The sequence below is a fragment of the Engraulis encrasicolus genome, chromosome 1 (assembly GCF_034702125.1).
Source record: "Engraulis encrasicolus isolate BLACKSEA-1 chromosome 1, IST_EnEncr_1.0, whole genome shotgun sequence".
NCBI classification, from domain to species: Eukaryota; Metazoa; Chordata; class Actinopteri; order Clupeiformes; family Engraulidae; genus Engraulis; species Engraulis encrasicolus.
The window spans coordinates 10850531-10869136 of record NC_085857.1 but is presented as its reverse complement, the minus strand read 5'-3'; the positions used below and the strand labels follow the sequence as shown (position 1 = coordinate 10869136).

At 43.6% G+C, this 18606-nt stretch overlaps 2 protein-coding genes across 3 annotated transcripts in view; both read right to left on the bottom strand.

Annotated features, from left to right (window-relative positions):
* Window positions 1–5649: 5649 nt before the first annotated feature.
* LOC134445849 (cytolytic toxin-beta-like) lies at window positions 5650–9445 on the bottom strand (the record flags this gene model as incomplete). Its single annotated transcript, XM_063194974.1, has 5 exons — window positions 5650–7522; window positions 7884–8020; window positions 8280–8326; window positions 9025–9198; window positions 9354–9445. Coding segments are annotated over 5 exons (882 nt in total), but the record flags the coding sequence as incomplete, so codon positions are not given.
* Window positions 9446–10674: 1229 nt separating this feature from the next.
* Window positions 10675–18606, bottom strand: part of LOC134447136 (protein NLRC3-like) — a 9984-nt gene continuing 2052 nt past the window's right edge. For both annotated transcript variants that reach the window (XM_063196455.1, XM_063196446.1), the window contains 8 exons: window positions 17627–17716; window positions 16735–16863; window positions 14041–15865; window positions 13663–13833; window positions 12810–12986; window positions 12306–12479; window positions 11278–11436; window positions 10675–10998 (listed from right to left, as the gene is read on the bottom strand). In XM_063196455.1, coding sequence (XP_063052525.1) covers window positions 10884–10998; window positions 11278–11436; window positions 12306–12479; window positions 12810–12986; window positions 13663–13833; window positions 14041–15865; window positions 16735–16863; window positions 17627–17681 — 2805 coding nt within the window. In that variant the 5' untranslated portion in view covers window positions 17682–17716 and the 3' untranslated portion in view covers window positions 10675–10883. The remainder of the gene's footprint in view (window positions 10999–11277; window positions 11437–12305; window positions 12480–12809; window positions 12987–13662; window positions 13834–14040; window positions 15866–16734; window positions 16864–17626; window positions 17717–18606) is intronic.

Sequence of the window (18606 nt, the reverse complement as noted above, 5' to 3'; positions counted from 1 at the left end):
TTCAACGGCAGAAGCTCTCGAAAGGCACGAGCACATTCACAACGGAGGAAAGCCTTACCCTTGTCAACATTGTGAGAAAAGTTTTTCCCAGCCAGGGTTTCTACAACGACACCTGCTCACTCACACTGAAGAAGCGCCCTACTATTGCAAAGAGTGTCAGAGAAGTTTCGCTGCGTTAGGTTATTTGCAAAAACACCAGCTTGCTCACACAAAAGGAAAAATACACAAAAAACAAAAAAGACACAAAAAACTCACTCACTCTGAAGAAACACCTCAATTTCCCTGCCAAATTTGTGGACAGACTTTTTCAATGGCATGGAGTCTTGAAGTTCACCAGCGCACTCACGTGCAAGACAAGCCCTCTGTGACGCACTGTAGAGAGTGTGGTTTTACAGGAGGAGCGGACCTCAAACAACACAAGTGCCTCACTGCCCTCAACCTTGAGTTCGTAAGCCTAACTTCCAGCCATTTTGGCTGGTGATGAAAAAAGTTAATTTAGAGACCTGGACCCCGTTTCTCGGCAGTGTCGTTGCTAACCAGTTAGCAACTTACTAGGTTTCCAATGGGAAATTGCATTGCAACCAAGTAAGTTGCTAACTTAGTTAGCAACGACACTGTTGAGAAACGTTCCCCTGGTTACCAGTATGTAAACAGTAGTTAAAAGATTACCCATCCCCCCTTCTTACAATTGTACTGTTTTTTTTTTTTAACTCTGTTGGCTATGAACATTTGCATTAGTAACAAACTGTCAGGTCACCATGAGATTCAGAGAGCAGGCATCAAAGACAATTGTGCACCTACACTACGGACTCATGCACAAACTCACAGATATGCCTTAACTTTATAGAACATGGAAGTTTGTGAATGTACACTCACTGACCACTTAATTAGGTACAAGATTTTTCTTTCAGAACTGACAGAAGATTCTCTGTGTAAGATTGTGGCCAGAGTAGGTATTGCAGCTATGACCAAAGGACAGTACGTTTTGCAGCTAAAAATGCCTATTTCTGAAATTTCAAAATGGCGGACCATGGAGAAGATCTCCCTTTTCATGTGTAAAATGAAATTTTCCCAGTCATAATGAATACTTGGAATTTTATGGTGGTGGTAATTTTTTGTTAAAAAGGTAACATTTGTGAATGGGCAGAATGAATTCTGGAAATGAACTACTACAAATATTACACAGTGCACCTTTAACTTCCTGTGACAACAATTGGGTAGTTTCTCAAATGCTACTAAGAGGCCCAAAGCATCAAAGACAATTGTGCACCTATGCTATACATACATACATACATACATACATACATACATACATACATACATACATACATACATACATACATACATACATACATACATACATACATACATACATACATACATACATACAAACATACGTACAGTACAGTACAGTACAGTACAGTACACAAAGTCACAGATATGCCTCAACCTTATAGAACATGGAAGTTAGTTAGTACACTCACTGACCACTTTATTACTGTAGGTACCCAGGATTTTGGTTTCAGAACTGCCTTAAAGGGACACTGTGCAGAAAATGGTCAAAAAGGTACTGCAGCTATGCTGCTCATTGAAACTGGGCTGGCTATTGCCAAATCTTAACATGAAAGTTTACTAAGTAATAAACTAATATTTTCTAGTATGGTCCAAGTACAGTCATTTTTGCAGCTAAAAATGGCTATTTCTGGAAATTCAAAATGGCGGACCATGGAGAAGATCCCCCTTTTCATGTATGAAAAGTGCAATTTTTCCAGTCATAATGAATACTTAGAATTTGATGGTGTTGGTAAGTATTCATGAAAAAGGTAACATTAGTGAATGGGCAGCATAAATTCTGGAAATAAACAACTAAAAATCTCACACAGTGTCCCTTTAACTTTCTGCGACAACAATTGGGTAGGCTATGGTGTTTGTCAATTGGTACTTAGAGACCCAAAGTATGCCAAGAAAATATCCACACACACCATTACACCATCAGTCTGAACAATTGATACATAGCCAAATGGATCCATGTATTAAAATTGTTAATGACAATTCTGACCATACTACCTCACTATCAGGCAAATTTCTGATGCGTACACAACTAACTTAGCCTTCAAAATATTGGACGATCCATCTCACCCCCTTTTCTTGGAATACACAACCCCCACCCCCCGGCCTTAGATACAGGTTACCCTTCTATACAAATACATCTTTTGTGCCTAGAAGCATACAACTTTTAAATAAGTTAAGTTCAGACAGAATTACTGTAGGCTAATACAGTAATTGTATGGGATTTTAATTAATTTATTTATTTTTTTATTTTAAGTATGTATGTTTTGTTTCTCTTTTTAGTCTAGTCTTGTGTTTGTGTAATGTTGTAATTGTCTGTCCAAATGTTTATTGTACTCCCAAAACGCAAGACAAATTCCCTTCGGGACAATAAAAGTGTATTCAATTCAATTCAATGTCACTGCAGAAATTAGACTCATCTGACCCAGCAACATTTCCCGAATCTGCTATTGTCCAATTTTGGTGAGCCTGTGTGTATTGTAGCCTCAGTTTACTGGTTAGGTGACTGGAGTGTAGCCAGACTGTGCCCTCTTAGTGACGCAACACTTTCAGCGTTGCAACTAGTCAGGTCAAGAGCAATGCAAGTACTTTCTGAGTCCCCGAAAATACTGGAACTCCTCCCACTTTGTCCGTAAGCAAACATCCATAAGCAAACCAAGGGCGGGTCAACCATGCCGTTTGGGAAATGTTAATTGTTATGCTCTTGGTCTGAGTCTGAGTGCCTTAGCACTTTTGGAATACACTGTACAGTTCCCAAATAGGATGGAAAATCAATTAAAGGACCATTAAAAGGATTCATAGTTTCCAGGATCTGGAACCCCAAGAGTCTTCATCACGCTTTTCACAAATCCAGTTTTCAAGGCTTAATATAGCCACAAATAATCAAGGTTGGTTGATCAAAAGACAACAAGAGGACACTTGGATGTGAGATTTGTGAGAAACGTTTTCACTGTACTCATATTTTATACTCATCCTGTCTTTTATTTGCTTATTGTCCTGATGATTCTGCAGATGTCCACCACTGTGATGCAGTTATTCAAAAAGTCTCTCAAAAATAGGGCACAAGGCATAAATAGTTCTTTCAATTGTGAAATGGCCTGCTGCTTCAAGAAAAGGATAATTACTCAAAGCTACCAATCATATGGATGCAAGGTGCAATCCAATTTCTTGTCTTTTTTCTTTCTTTTTTTGCATTTTAAAAAAAAAGTCTTTATTTATTCCCAAAAACATCCAAAAGGTTATGCAACATCAGCAGACAATTAGCAAACAGCGATACCTTTTGGAAAAATATTTGGAGTAGGGCCTATGTTAAAGGTACACTGTGCAGGAAATGGTCAAAGACTGGGGTGCCTATTGCCAAATTTGGACTTTACTTGGGCCATAATAGAAAATATTAGTTTAATAAACTTTCATGTTGCAGCTAAAAATGTCTATTTCTTGAAATTCAAAATGGCGGACCATGGAGAAGATCCCCCTTTTCATGTATGAAAAGTGCAGTTTTCCCAGTCATAATTGTTACGGAGGGATATTGTCAGTTGCATGTAGACTAGTCAGCACACTACCACATCCACACCACATGGGGGCACCAGCTACCTTTTGAGGCTCTGCGCCTTTAAGAACAATGGAAGCCATCTTGAAAGGGAAGTGGGAGGACACCTGGGAGTTTGGGCTGGTGAACTGGGGTGAATTTCTCAAAACCAAAGTTGCTTACTACTAGAGCTGATATAAAACCTGTACGATCCGATTGGAGAGCCGGATGAAGACCTCATCCGGACAGACCGGATGGCTGTCGTGCATTGATCCGCCATAGGCTACTCTTATAGACGTGACTCTACAGACGTGACTCTACTGTCACTCACTGCGTTACAGCGTAGACTTTAAAGCCACTGCTGTCACTCCCCTCGTCCGAGTCAGCAGCGGCGCCCTCGGCGACTCGGTGAGACGAATCCTGACTGAGTTGTTGGTAGCAGCGAATCCCCTACGGATCGGATCAACGTTTAAGTTTAAGTTTAAAATAAAAGACAATTATTAAAAAAGATGGGTCTAAAAGAATGTTCGCTTTGCCAAGAGCTTTCTCGGAGAGCAGAGAGAGAGAGAGAGTGGAGACTGGCTGGAGCTTTTAGTGAAAAGTGAAAAGTGAAAGCCCATTGGGAAACTCCAACTCCCATTGTCATTGTGACACAGCACTCCACAGCATACAAGTGAAAATTGCACACTGCACACAACGAAATTGCATTTATGCCTCACCCATGCAAGGGGGCAGCCGTCAATGGCGCCCCATGGGGAGCAGTGCGGTGGGACGTACCATGCTCAGGGTACCTCAGTCATGGAGGAGGATGGGGGAGAGCACTGGTTGATTACTCCCCTCACCAACCTGGCAGGTCAGGAGTCGAACCGGTGTCCTGTCTATATGAGCGACCCGTCGAGATGTGATTCTCTAGGCTACTGAGCATGCGCACGCATGCGCACACCCTCGCGGTGGTTTTCGCGGGTGATTGCCCATCGAATTGTGAGACCGCAAGTTACGATACAGGATCCCCTGAGACTGTCAACTTTAGTGACTCAAACTGTAGCCTATGTCATCCTGAGGTTACCATCCATAGTCAGGTAGCCTATAGCCTGTCCACCGACTGTCATGGACTGAAAGTTACGATATATCCCCTGGGGGGAAAACGGGAAATAGCGTGGATCATCCAGCAGATCATTGGAAAATCTGCGAAATAGCGTGGCCTCGTACATTTGCTACTTTGTTGCCTAACCGTAATCGCTCACACACTCAGCCTCGAACATTGTAACATCGATCAGAAAAGACTATTTATGTAGAAAATTATTATGTAGACTATTTAGGCTATGTAGAAAAAATCGCCACCTCTAATTGAGCTGTCAAAATGCTCCCTCCACCCTTTTCACTCAAGAATTTGCATCGACTGCATTGTAAAATGCCTGAACATGGTAAGAAATGCACTGGCGTGGGGATGTTATGAAATTATGATTCCGGTCATTAAAAGACAGACATCTGCCAAAACAAATGCCACAATACGCTATCTGCTATCTCTAAACCGCGCTTGTTTATCCCCATAGCACATGATTGCATGTGACAATTTGCCTTGCGAGCCCACGTTGCATTGAAACCAAACCAACAGCAAAACAGACTACATTAAACAACCCGTAGCCAGGCCCTGATCCCGAACACTTTCTGCGCAAACTCAACTCAGTCTCTTTCATATGGCACGTTTCTTAAGTTGCTCAAACGAGAGGCTCACGGTTTTTAGTGGTCAGCAGCCGCACGTTCTAAACTCCGCACGAAATAAACAAAGTAATGGTTATTAAAACAGTCCTACGTGGACCGATTGAAACGCCTTCCGCGGAAAATCAAGGTCGCTCATTTAGATGAGGCATCGCAAATCGATAGAACACCACTATCGAATAGGGCGACCGGTCGCTCATCTCGACGAGGCAACACATCTCGACAGAACACCGGCAACCTCTGGGATGCAAGTCTGACGCCCTAACCGCTCACCCATGACTGCCCCGCTCACCCATGTCAAGACCCATCCACAGCTCGGCCAATCGGCTTCCACGGGCACACCTGCACACATTTACTCATTCAAGAGGCAAAACACAAGGCAATTAGACCAATTAGTGGCTGGTATACGGCACACAAAGAAATTACCCTGAGGGCTTTGGCCTTGGCCTTTATTATTACAGTATAGTTCTAGTATGAGAGTAGACAGGAAACGATTGGGAGAGAGAGATGGGGCAGGGCCAGGAAATGACCTCGTCCGGACTCGAACCAGTGACCCGTGGGCTTGTAAGCCCAAATGTGGGGGGCTTAGCGTGCTGCGCCACAGCACCCCCGAGCCCACAATTTCAATGAAAGAAAAAATACATACAAACAATTTTCCTTTCATTTAATCACAATTAAAATTCTACAATTCTGACTAAAATTCGATGAGCAGCCAGGCACTATTCTGACAACATGTCATCATGCATTGCGTATAGATGACACACTGATTTGAACCGACTATCGCGTGTGCCCAATACGCCTCTGCAAGTTAAGGCGTGCTCCACAACGCCCTGTGACAGGTTAGGTTTAGGGATGGTTTAGGTTTGGGCACAATTTAGCTAGAAATTTGCAAAATTACGCTGTTCTTGACAAAAGTAAAGCAGTAGACAAATTGCTTTACTGTGGTTTAAGGCACAGCAAAGCATATTTGCGTTTAGCAACAGAAATATGCGGTGGCAAAAGAAAAGCGCGACATGGTGGGAAACCTGCGCAAACCTCGTCACATTTCAGAAGTGCATGGAAACGCTTTACCATTGCGTCTGAGGAGCACGCCTTAACTTTAAATGGCGTTGCGCCAACACACCGAATGCACTAGCGTGCAATACATACGCTAAAACATGATGACAGCCTCATTTTAAATGTAGGCTACATTTTTTGAAGTATTTTTTGGGGGCTTTTTGGCCTTTGTTATTACAGGATAGCATGAGAGTAGACAGGAAACGATTGGGAGAGAGAGATGGGGCAGGGCCAGGAAATGACCCCGTCCGGATTAGATGCGGATTAGAAGCCACAGCGCCCCTGAGCCCACAATTTCAATGAAAGAAAAAAATGTGTAAAATCTGTCATATAATCACAATTAAAATCCTGCAATTCTGACTAAAATTCAATGAGCAGCCAGTCTCTACTCTGAATGTAGGCTACAGTTTACTCAACTCAGGGACTGCAGATGGAAATGAGCTTTTAAGATATAATCTGGTGCAGGTAATATTTTTACTATGTAATTACTAATGTACTTTGCACATGGTCCCTGATGAAATAAACCAAATAAACTACCGGTAGACTATACTACACTTTGCAAAGTAGCACACGTGATGTACGATAATTTCAGAGTTGTCATTCAGTTCATTTAGATGCCTTGAAACAACAATTTGGGTCTTGTATGATAATTTTCACCCAAAAAGCCCAGAAAAAGGATTTTCCATCTGGCAGCACTGGCCTCATTCTGACTACAGTTTACTCCACTTTGCAAAGTAACACACTGTCTTCGGTGTGAACATCGGACACGAAGAGCACTCCTGGCACCAGGTCTTCCTCGTCTTCTTGGAAGTTGTGCCGGAAGGTGTGCAGGTGGACCAAGGTGTCTCCCGAGACTGCGTAGAAGGACAGTGTGCCAGCGTCCCAGTCTAGGAAGACCCCAACCCTGCAGAGGGCGCACCCTGGTGATGTGATGGCTGTTCCTTGGTCGTCGTGGAAGGCGGTGTAGGAGTTCTCGTAGTCGTCGTTGGCGTAGTAGCAGCGCAGCGCCCAGGATTTGTTGTTGTGGCCCAAGCGGCCATGATCTCCATTCCGCTCCACGCCTCTGTGTGTCATGCCGAGGTAGACGCGAAATCCCGCCCACTCCGCCTCCCAGTAGCAGCGCTGCCGGAAGCCTTCATTGGCCAGGACCTGTTGTGTACAGATCACACACACACACACACACAAGCTCACATTAGACACTACTGCAGGCCTAGTGTGGGACCAGAAAACAGGGCTGGGCATTTTCCCATGGTGCTGTCCAAATGCTGAACAAGTCTCTAGAGAACATGCAAAAAGCATTGGTTGGGGGGCTCTGTCAGGCCCAGGACAACTGGCCCCTTCTGTCAGCTTCCCCTGCCCGGGTGATGCCATTTGTATTGCGTTGAAATTGGCAGAATCAGCAGTCATAAAAAACCTTTCTACTACATGTCACACTAATTTAAAGAGTCACTGTGTCATTTTAGTAGTCTCATGGATCAAAAAACATAAATGTAATGTAATGTGCAAGGACCTGTTCGATGCCTGCAAAGCGATGTGGGTGCAACGGGTAGTCGTGCTCTGTGAATCTGCAGCAGACTTTGCGCTCCCCATCGGTCAGGTAGAGTTGCCTGTGCATGGTGTCCTTATCAAACATGACCTCTCGAGCATCTGCACAATAGAAACACAATTCAAATCATCAACACCTGGAAAGCATTGGGACTTCCTTCTTGTTAACAAAAAAAATGTTGTCTATTATATCATATTTTATAACCTGGGGCTTAATGTACCAAGGACTACCTATATGTGGCAGATGACGTCAGTCAGGTTTATTAATATATAAACAAAACATACCACAATAGGGCTTGCATTTTGTGTAGCATACACATATATTACATGTGTTATGTATGGTCAATGATTTTTCACTCACATTTCCTCAGGGCTGACTTCATCCAGCACTCTGCACTGTTCTCCACACTGACATATAGAAACATCACAGGTTAGTGTGAGTGAGAGTAGACGTGAATTCATGGTGTAAGTAGCAACACATGATATTACATAGTGGTTACACCAGTTATTCCATTGTACCTACTGAGGTGGCTAGACATTACTGCAAAAAGCTCAAATGAAAACCCTCAAATTTTATACAACCAGCACAGAATCAGGCACATCACTCTAACTCAGGGTTTCCCAAACTGTGGTGCGTGCACCCCTGGGGGTGTGCAGCCTGGCATAAGGGGGTGCAAGAGCTGAATAGAGGAATGGTGGATATGTGAGGTTTTCTCCAGCATTAATGAACATTAAGTAGTTTTTAATTGTATGGTGAATTGTATGCTGAAGGGTCCATGTGAATTGTACAATAGTTTAACTCTAGACTATTGTAAAAAGAGGATTCCCCAAAACAATTGTGCAAAATGTGCAGTGAATCCATACTTTCATTGACATCAGCACACCAAAATATTCAATTAGGGGGTGCCACATTTACAAGGGGGTGCACAGGGGGAAAAGTTTGGGAACCACTGCTCTAACTGCGACTTGTGTGTTGGAAGGAAACTGCGGCAGACTTTGCTTTTTACTCCTACTTTTACTTTTACACACACACACACACACACACACACACACAGTCTATACACAAGCAAGTCAGCTCGACTTACAATGTCTTGTAAACAACTCACTTGATGGTGGTCAATGTGCAGGTTGGGTCATCCTTCCTCTGTGAGAGTAGTTGGACTCCTGCGTCTCCTGGATAATTGTAGCTCAGGTCCAGCTCTCTCAGGTGGGAGGGGTTTGAAATCAAGGCAGAAGCCAGATGCTCACAACCTCTCTCGGTCACACCACAGAATGACAACCTGCAGGAGACCAAAGCAGTTTGTAGTTAATGTGTGTTTGACAGGCACCCATTGATCATGCAGGGCTGGAAGAGATTGTGTGTGTGCGTGTGTGTGTGTGTGTGTGTGTGTGTGTGTGTGTGTGTGTGTGTGTGCGTGTGTGTGTGTGTGTGTACCTCAGGGTCTGCAGTGTGCAGTGGGAGCTCTGCAGTCCAGAGGAGAGCAGCTCCACTCCTGAGTCCTGCAGGTCATTGTCACTCAGGTCCAGGGGTGCGTTTCCGCAATGTTAGCTTTGAACTACAGATGTACTTTGTAGTTATCTACTTACTTCAAGGCGAAATCCGTGCATTTCTCGAAACCTTACTATTCCCACAGTAAGCCAAAAGTAGTGCGGCTACTTTCCTGAGTCCACACCGCTACTTACTTTCTTGGCATTGCAGTGCGTGACCAAAGAAGCAACAAGAGATAAGCATGATTGCTGAGTCATGCTTCAGCTGTTTCCTCCTAAATTCAGTGCGTGAAGTAGAAAGCAATAGTGTACAACCACCACCAGCACATTTGATTGGATGTCACGACACCGTGACTCCGCTGTTTCCTCCACAACACACCTTGTAATTTCTTTGTGAAAAAACACGGCCGTGGCATTACAATCTGACACCGTCCGCACCAATAATGCAGTATTATCTGCATGCCGATTGGATTTCGTTTCGTTTCGGTGTAATTTGTAAAATATTTGGACAATAAAGTTGTGGTTACTCCCAGAAAATCGCCTGTTGAAGTGTGATATACCTAAAAAAAAAAATTTGCGCGGATTTCATTACATAGCCTAGTGGTATTCACGCTTGCATCCCAATGGGAAAACAGAAGCCACGCCGGTTCGAATCCACATGGTTGCAGTGCCACAATTTTGGAAATATCTGGCAGAAATAGATCATTTATGTTGTGCATTACCAACACACACGTGCAGCCAAGGGAAAATGTGTTACACTGTAGGGTCCAAAACACGATTTCACGAGTTGTTGTCAACATGCTGCACACTGGTTTCGAACCCGCGTGGCTCGCGTCTTCCCATTGATAGGCAAGCGTAAATACCCCTAGGCTATGAAATGAAATTCGCGCCAAAAAAATTTAAGTACTTGACACGTAAGCCAGTGCATTTCCGGGAGTAACCAATACTTTCTTATCTAAATATTTCACAAATTACACATCGAAATGAGACGCAATTCAATCGGTATACAGCTAAATGTATATTATTAGTGTGGGATTCATCAGATTCCAAGGATATGACATTTTTTTTTCACGAACAAATGACATGACGTGAATTTGTGTTCTGAACACTCTCGTAGCTGTATCATGACTTTGTGTGCATGTTGATTGATTTTCAGCGCTTTTGCACCACAGGATTAAAAGATATTGACACATTTGTGGTCAAATATGTACTACAAGTTTAGCTAATGGGTGGAGTCACACTCTGAAGTAGACTGTGTGTTACTTGGGGTGGCTGAGGTGATGTCTGGACTCAATGGATCTACTCCAGCTGTACTTCAACTTCACTGTCGAGATACGGATAGGAGGCGCCTCACTTTCAAAGTCACCACTACTTCAGAGTGCACATTACTCCAAGCAGTAGTTACTTTGTGTGCTAACATTCGAGACACAGGAGTTAGCAACTTTTATAGTATCTACTCTGCAAAGTTGCTAACCGACTAGCTACTTCCCCTTTGAGAAATCCACCCCAGCTCAGCCAGGTGGCACCCGTCAGAACTCAGGACCAAGGCCAGGACATCACAGTGGCCCTCTTTCAAGAAGCACTGCCTCAGCCTGTGTACAAAATAGCAGTCCAATTCAATTCAGCCAACCAATCAATCAATATATTAATTACACAACCGCATAATCTCAATCAGGAATGTTTGTAATATATGTATAGTAACATATTCATAAATTGATTAATCAAACAAAAATAATTTCAAACAATCAATAGATAAGATACTAGATACTTTTTGTGCACAAAAAATCAAAGATCACTCAAAGACCACTTAATTGATATGCAAATGTATGGAAAAAATGAGTATAAATGGACACACACACACACACACTCACCGGAGTGTGTTCAGGCTGCAGTCAGGGCTCCTCAGTGCTGTAGACAGCTGCTCCAGTTCAGGCACCGTCAGCCTGCTCTCAGTCAGGTCCAGCTGCCCCCGGAAGGCTGACGCCAGACACATCCAGGACGCCTCCTCCGTGATATCAGTGGCTGAGAGTCTAAAAAAACACCATGTAGAAACTGATCATGTGGTTGGATTCATTAGCTACTACAATTCAGAGCCACATATTTCAAATTACCTCATTTTACCCGCCCAATTCGACCAGGGGATCATTCCATCATGATATGATCTGGTTGAATTGGACAGGTAAAACCAGGTCATTTGGAATATGTGGCACTGGATTGAAACGAATGAATCCAGATAGCCCAGCACTGGTGATAATGTCCTGATAATTCAATGACTCTGTACTGTCCCCAATCGGACTCCAGGACTCTCCAGGACTTGGTGCGCCTTTATAAAACGAGGTCAACAGACATTGTAGTGTACACATCAGGGCTTGACACTGGCACCAGCTAACAGACCAAATTCTGGTAAAACTTGGCTGTGGCTAGTAATACTTTCAGTGTCACTAGCCAATTTTGCTGGCCGCTTATTCCTTGGAATGGCATACGGATCATAGCAGCCTATATTCTGTTGTTTGCCCCTTGTGTATCAATTAGTTGTATTTAAGTTCAAGAATAATCTCAGTTACTCAGTTTTCTATTTACCTGATATACTTCCATGTAGATAGCTATACACCCATCTTGCTTTAGCACCTCATCTTCTGAGGTTAGACCAGCAATACTATGATAACAATTTTTTTATATAAAATCTGTGACTAGTGGATTACCTGAATGGCTAGTGACTCGGAAAAACCACTAGCCACAGTGGCCGGTGGGTGAAAAGGTTAATGTCAAGCCCTGGTACACATATATGATGAATTCAGGTAAATTGGGCCGCTTTTTTTGCATGTACCGGTCAGCGAATTTCCCAAAGTGGCCCAATTTACCTGAATTCACCATAGGTAGTATTAGAAGACCAGCTGACCTTAGTGTTAGCAGTTTGCACTGTGGGGTCTTGAGAGCCTCAGAGAGATGCGCCACCGCACATCGACTCAGCGTGTTTTCCCGCAGGTCCAGCTCCGTCAGGTTGCCATGCTCACTGCGGAGGACGCCAGCCAACAGCTCACAGCCGTGCTCTTTGATGCTGCACTTCTGTAATCTGCAGTGAATATATATTAATTACAGTTATTATCCACCATTTCCGCTGTCTACAAAGAATACATTATTACACAGTTGTAATGCAGCATTTTTGTTAACTGCGGAGAACGCACATTTATGGTTATGAATCAGAATAAACATCAATACCTTATATCTTTATAATGCACTGCATTTTTCTTACCAACACTATGCGAAATGATGTGGTACAGAATGAAAAGATCCCTCACTTCAATGTATTCAAGCAATGACGTGGTGTCTGTGTCAAATGATGCAAACACACCTCACCCAATTGTACAGACAGGCCTCACCGAATTGTGCAAAGACGCCTCACCTGAGAGTGTTGACACCACAGCTGCTTTTCTTGAGGGCAGTAGTGATGTCCCTCACGTCCTTACTGCAGAGCATGTTGCGGCTCAGGTTGAGTTCCGTCAGGTGGGGGCCGGAGGAGGAGAGAGCCTGGCCCAGCACCTCACACATGAAGTCAGACGTGCTCCTGCTGCCCGCCAGACTGGAAAGGAAGACAAAAAAGAAAGAAAGAAAGAAAGAGAAAGAAAGATGAAATAAATAAACTAGGGCTGGGACATTAACGCATTAATTTTGATGAATTAATCACGCTATTCGATTAATTAATTAAGGACAGATGGCCATCCTAGGGCCTCCAGTTTGCATTGTGGTGAGGTGAGCGGAGCAGAGGTTGATAAGGCCAAACTCTGTGAGGGGCCACTGCAGCTAGCTAGTTGTTGAGGCCCAACTCTTCGAGGGGGCACTGCAGCTAGCTAGTTAGTTAGCTAGTCAGTCAGTGTTTCTCAACCTTTTTTAGGCGAGGCACCCTTTCAATTCATGAAAAATTCCAAGGCACCCCAAACCAACAAGCCGTAACATGGCATTCAATACCACAAAAGCTTAGAAAAGTAACACATTTGGAGACGTCACACAACCTACATTCAAAGTTGCAGCTGACTGGGGCGACCTATATTTACTTTATTGTGTATAAATGGCAGATGAAAGATTCCACTGACTAGCATTAACTCATCAATTTAGGCAAATATGCATCATATTAGATAATTTATTTATCAGCCAAGTTTCCGCGGCACCCCTGAGGGGGGCCCGCGGCACCCCAGGGTGCCCCGGCACCCCTGTTGAGAAACACTGAGTTAATATGTTTATTATTAGTAGCAACATACCTGAGGGCCTGCAGCCTGCAGTCAGAGGTGAGAGCGGAGCAGAGCTTTTTGAGGCCCTGCTCGGTGAGGGGGCACTTCTTCAGCTCCAGCTGCCTCAGGGGTGAGTGGTCTGACTGGAGGGCCGATGCCAATATCTCACCGCAGTGGACCGACAGCTTGCATTCAAACAGCCTGCTCAGACAAAGCATTGTAATGCATTACACTATGCAACATTTCTTTGCCATGGGCAAGACCGCTAACCTCTGATAGGGGACAGCTCGCTATTCCAACATGCCGCTATTCCGATATGCCTAGGGTTAGGAGTTAGGGTTAGAGTTACATCAATGTCGGAATAGCGCCATGTAACCCTCTGATACACTAAAATAATAAACACTGTACCTGGCTTTCTTGCACCATCGCACAGCTGGCACCAGTCTCTCTTTGGCCTCATCTCCGTCACCAAGGTTGTAGCGCTGGAAGTCCAGCTCCTCCAGCGGCTCATCCGACAGCAGGACCATGTTGGCCAGGGCGGAGCAGTGGGACGGTTCCAGCTCAGTCTGTGGATTACTCGAGTACTGCAGGTACCGCTGCATCTCCTTGTGCACCGAGCTGTCCTTCAACTCTGTCAGGCAGTTCATCAGGTTGATGAACCTCTCTGGTGAGAGATTCTTGTGCACCAGATTCTTGATATACCGTTTCGTCTCCTCGATGCTTTTGTTATCATCTTCCTTGTCTTTGTCCACCGGCTCTGGTAGCAGACCATCCAGGGGATGGTTTTTGGTCTCCTGGAACAGGCACAGGCCCAGCAGGAAACGGACGAACAGGTCGAGGTGTCCGTTTTCACTTTTTAGAGCCTTGTCTATGACGTTCTTCAGGAGTAGGTAGAGGAACATCTTCTTGGGTTTGAATGTCAGAAACGGGCGGAGTGCCTGCATGTCTCTCTTGAGGAAAGAGGCAAAGATGTGAAGCGCCGCTAGGAACTCCTGAATGCTGAGGTGGACAAAGCTGTAGTACCTCTTCTCAAACATCACAGGTTCCACCCTAAAGATCTCGGTGCACAAACCACACAGGACAGACGCTTCTGTCAGGTCAATGCCGCACTCCTTCAGGTCGTCCTCATAAAACAGGATCGATCCCCCTTCGCCTTCCAACTTGCGGAAGGCGAGCTCTGCCAGCTTCAGGATGGCCTCCTTGTTTTGCACCAGGAAAGCTTTTCTGTTGGAAATATTGTTGCCGATGAACTTTTTGTTTGACATCGAAAGCTGTGTGTAAAGGAAGTGTGTGTACATTTCCGTGAGGGTTTTGGGAATCTCGCCTGCGTTTTCCTGGTTCAACATGGTCTTCAACACAGTCGCGGTGATGCAGCAGAATACTGGTATGTGGCACATGATGTACAGGCTCCTTGTTGTTTTTACATGCCTGATGATACTCTCGGCCCTCTCTCTGTCACTAAACTTATTCCTGAAGTACTCAACCTTTTGTTCGTCGTTGAATCCCCGCACTTCTGTGTAGCGGTCAATGTAGTCTGATGGGATCACAGCAGCCGCGGCTGGTCTTGATGTGACCCAGACAAGGGCAGACTGAAGGAGCTGTCCTTTGAGGAGGTTAGTAAGTAGCACGTCTAGCGATGCGTCTTCTGTGATGCGGAACACAGGCATGTTATCCCTGAAGTTCAGGTTGAACCTGCACTCGTCCAAACCGTCGAGGATGAACAACACCTTGTGCTTCTCAAAGTCGATGCCCTCCAGTGGTCTGAGTGTTGAGTTGAAGTCCAGCATCAGTTTTAGAAGGCTGCGCTCTTCATCTCTGAGCAGGTTCAGCTCTCTGAAGGGAAGACAGATGACGAAATCCAGGTCTTGATTGGCCTTCCCGTCTGCCCAGTCCACGATGAACTTCTGCACAGACACAGTCTTCCCAACTCCCGCAACACCTTTGGTCATCACCCGCTTGCATGCTTGCTCCTCCCCAAAGATATCGTTGATGCTGATTTTATCATACTGACGCTTTTGTTTGCGGTTTGCTGTTTCAATCTGCCAGATTTCATGGTCGCTGTTCACTTCCTCACTCTCTCCTGCTATGATATACAGCGGGGTGTAGATGGACGTTAGACGTGTTTTGTGCTCCTTCTGTACAAGGCCCTCGAACACCATGCTGTATCTTTCCAGCATCTGACGCTTGTGATCTTCTATGACTTTCCTGATAGCTTCAGGATCAGGTAGATTTCCTTGATTGAAAACAAACACCATATTGCAATAGTTATTAAACTGACCAACAACAAAAACACCAAGTTCCTGACAAGCTTTGATAACCACTTCCAAGCTTGTTTAATGTTGGCCAAAGAAGGCAGTTGTGTACAACAAAACCAAACCATTAAAACTGTATGCAATTAAACAAACACACAGTAGCCCATGTCATGTTGCATTTTTTCCTCCAGAAAAGTAAAAAGATAGCTGATACACAATTATGTAGAAAAGAGTGCAAGTATTTCAGGTTAACAAACTTATAATTTAATGAAAGGGGTTAAAATATGGTTTGGCTAGTTGTAAGCGATAGCAGTAACCTCAAGGTTACCTCAAGGTTAAACTTAATGAAGTGGTGACAATTACAACCTTATATTAGGTGAAATATGCTGTGCTATGATCTGAAGGGTTTTTTTTAACAAATACTTTTATAATTGGAAGATTTTTTCAGAGACAACTGAATTGGACTGTAGTAGTTGATGACTTCAAAATTATGCTGCATTACAGGTAGTACAGTAGGCCTATAATATTAACTGTTCTGAGAAAAATAAAAAAATCTCAATAACATTACACCTTTACAACATTAATCTTAAGCCAAACTTGCTGTATACACAATAGACGCACTATAGCATAGATGCGTGCTTTGCACAATGACAATGTTGTACACTGACAATGACAACTGATGGGATTCCACACATTCCCTTCCATATTCCCATTCAATAACTTATATGTGGACTTACATTTGGACAGAAATCTGGCGAATGTTACAACTGATTGCTGTGAAAGCAACCAAACCAAAACTGAATGAATTATAAATTAGAGAATGAACAAATGCTGTTAAATTATGTAATACCTGGTACATTGGATGCTTCTGCAATAGACACACTCCCGTGAACGACAGAGTTCACAAACACAGGAGCAATTATTCTGCCTTCTGACTCTGCTGAGAATGTGGCATTTACAGTAGGGTGGGGCTCATTTCCTGAGGGAGAGAGGGGTGATAGGGAGAGAGGGGTGATAGGGAGAGAGGGGTGAGAGGCGAGAGAGGGGTGACAGGGGAGATACGGGAGAGAGGGGTGACAGGGGAGATAGGGGAGAGAGGGGTGACAGGGGAGATAGGGGTGAGAGGGGAGAGACGGGTGAGAGGGGAGAGACGGGTGAGAAGGAGAGTAAATGAGAGAAACAGAGGATCCAACTCAAACTAGTGCCTCCCGTCCGTTTCTTTTGCTTGTAGCATCTTGCCGCCATGGGGATAACAAGTTTTCCCATTGTCACCCTAGGTGAAGCAACTCTTTTGGGGCTTATTCTCATTCAACATTGCGATTGCAAATGAAAAAAATATCCTTTGAAGTTGGCCATACACATAATACATTACAGTGATGAAAACAGCCAAAATTCAAACTAGGCCAAGTGGCAGCATACTGTATGTAGTTTTGGGTAGGGTGCGCACATCCAAAAACACTTGTTGCAGGTGCCAGACAAAAAACCAGATAGTTGAAAAAGGTAGGTCTGCACACTGCCGATAAGCTCCAAAAATAAACTTTATTTCAAAATGCAATGTTTCGATCAGTGTGATCGAAACGTTGCATTTTGAAATAATAACGTTTATTTTTGGAGCTTATAGCATAACCTGATGAAGATCCAGGGTGATCAAAACGTTGCAGGTTTTTGATTAAATAAAGTTTATTTTTGGAGCTTATCGGCAGTGTGCAGACCTACCTTTTTCAACATACTGTATGCCTCACCTCTATCTGGTCCTTTGTCTGGGCTTCCCTCGCCCCTGCCCCATAGTCGCCACATCCTGCTCAGAGTTCACTGAGGAGACAAGAAGAAATCTAGAAACAATAAGATGGTAAAATGTGGAAAAGGAGACAAAAAAGCAACACAAAGTAACAGTATTTTAGCCTAAACATATGATATTGTTCCTGTGGTTTATTGGCGTTGACATTTCACATAATGCTGCTGTACGACAGAAACCTTGTATCTCATAATTCATTATTAGGCCTAATTACTATTAAATACTTAAAGGGACACTGTGAGATTTTTAGTTGTTTATTTCCAGAATTCATGCTGCCCATTCACTAATGTTACCTTTTTCATGAATACTTACCACCAGCATCAAATTCTAAGTTTTCATTATGACTGGAAAAATGGCACTTTTCATACATGAAAAGGGGGATCTTCTCCATGGTCCGCCATTTTGAATTTCCAAAAATAGCCATTTTTAATTCAAGATTCAATTCAATTCAATTCAAGGAGTTTATTGTCATTGTCAATGAAGTCAACGAAATTGTAGGTGGAGCAACAACACTGCGTAGTTTGAAGTAGGCCTATAGAAGTAACCAAAAAGAAGTAGGCCTAGTCAAATAAAGTTTAAATTCATGAAGTATATCATGAAGTATACTAAATTAAAGTAAATAATAGTAATAATATGAGTATTAACAAATTAATCAAGTAAATCAAAAACAGTAAAATATAAAAATGTGATCCTCTCCCCACAATTCAAAGTTAATAACCCAGTGCTGTTGATATTTTTAAGGTACACACACACACACACACACACACACACACACACACACACACACACACACACACACACACACACACACACACACACACACACACACACACACACACACACACATGCACACATGTATGAATACACAAAATCAATAGGATGTTACAGTAGGCCTAAGTGCCATCCCTTAAAAGGACAGAAAAACAC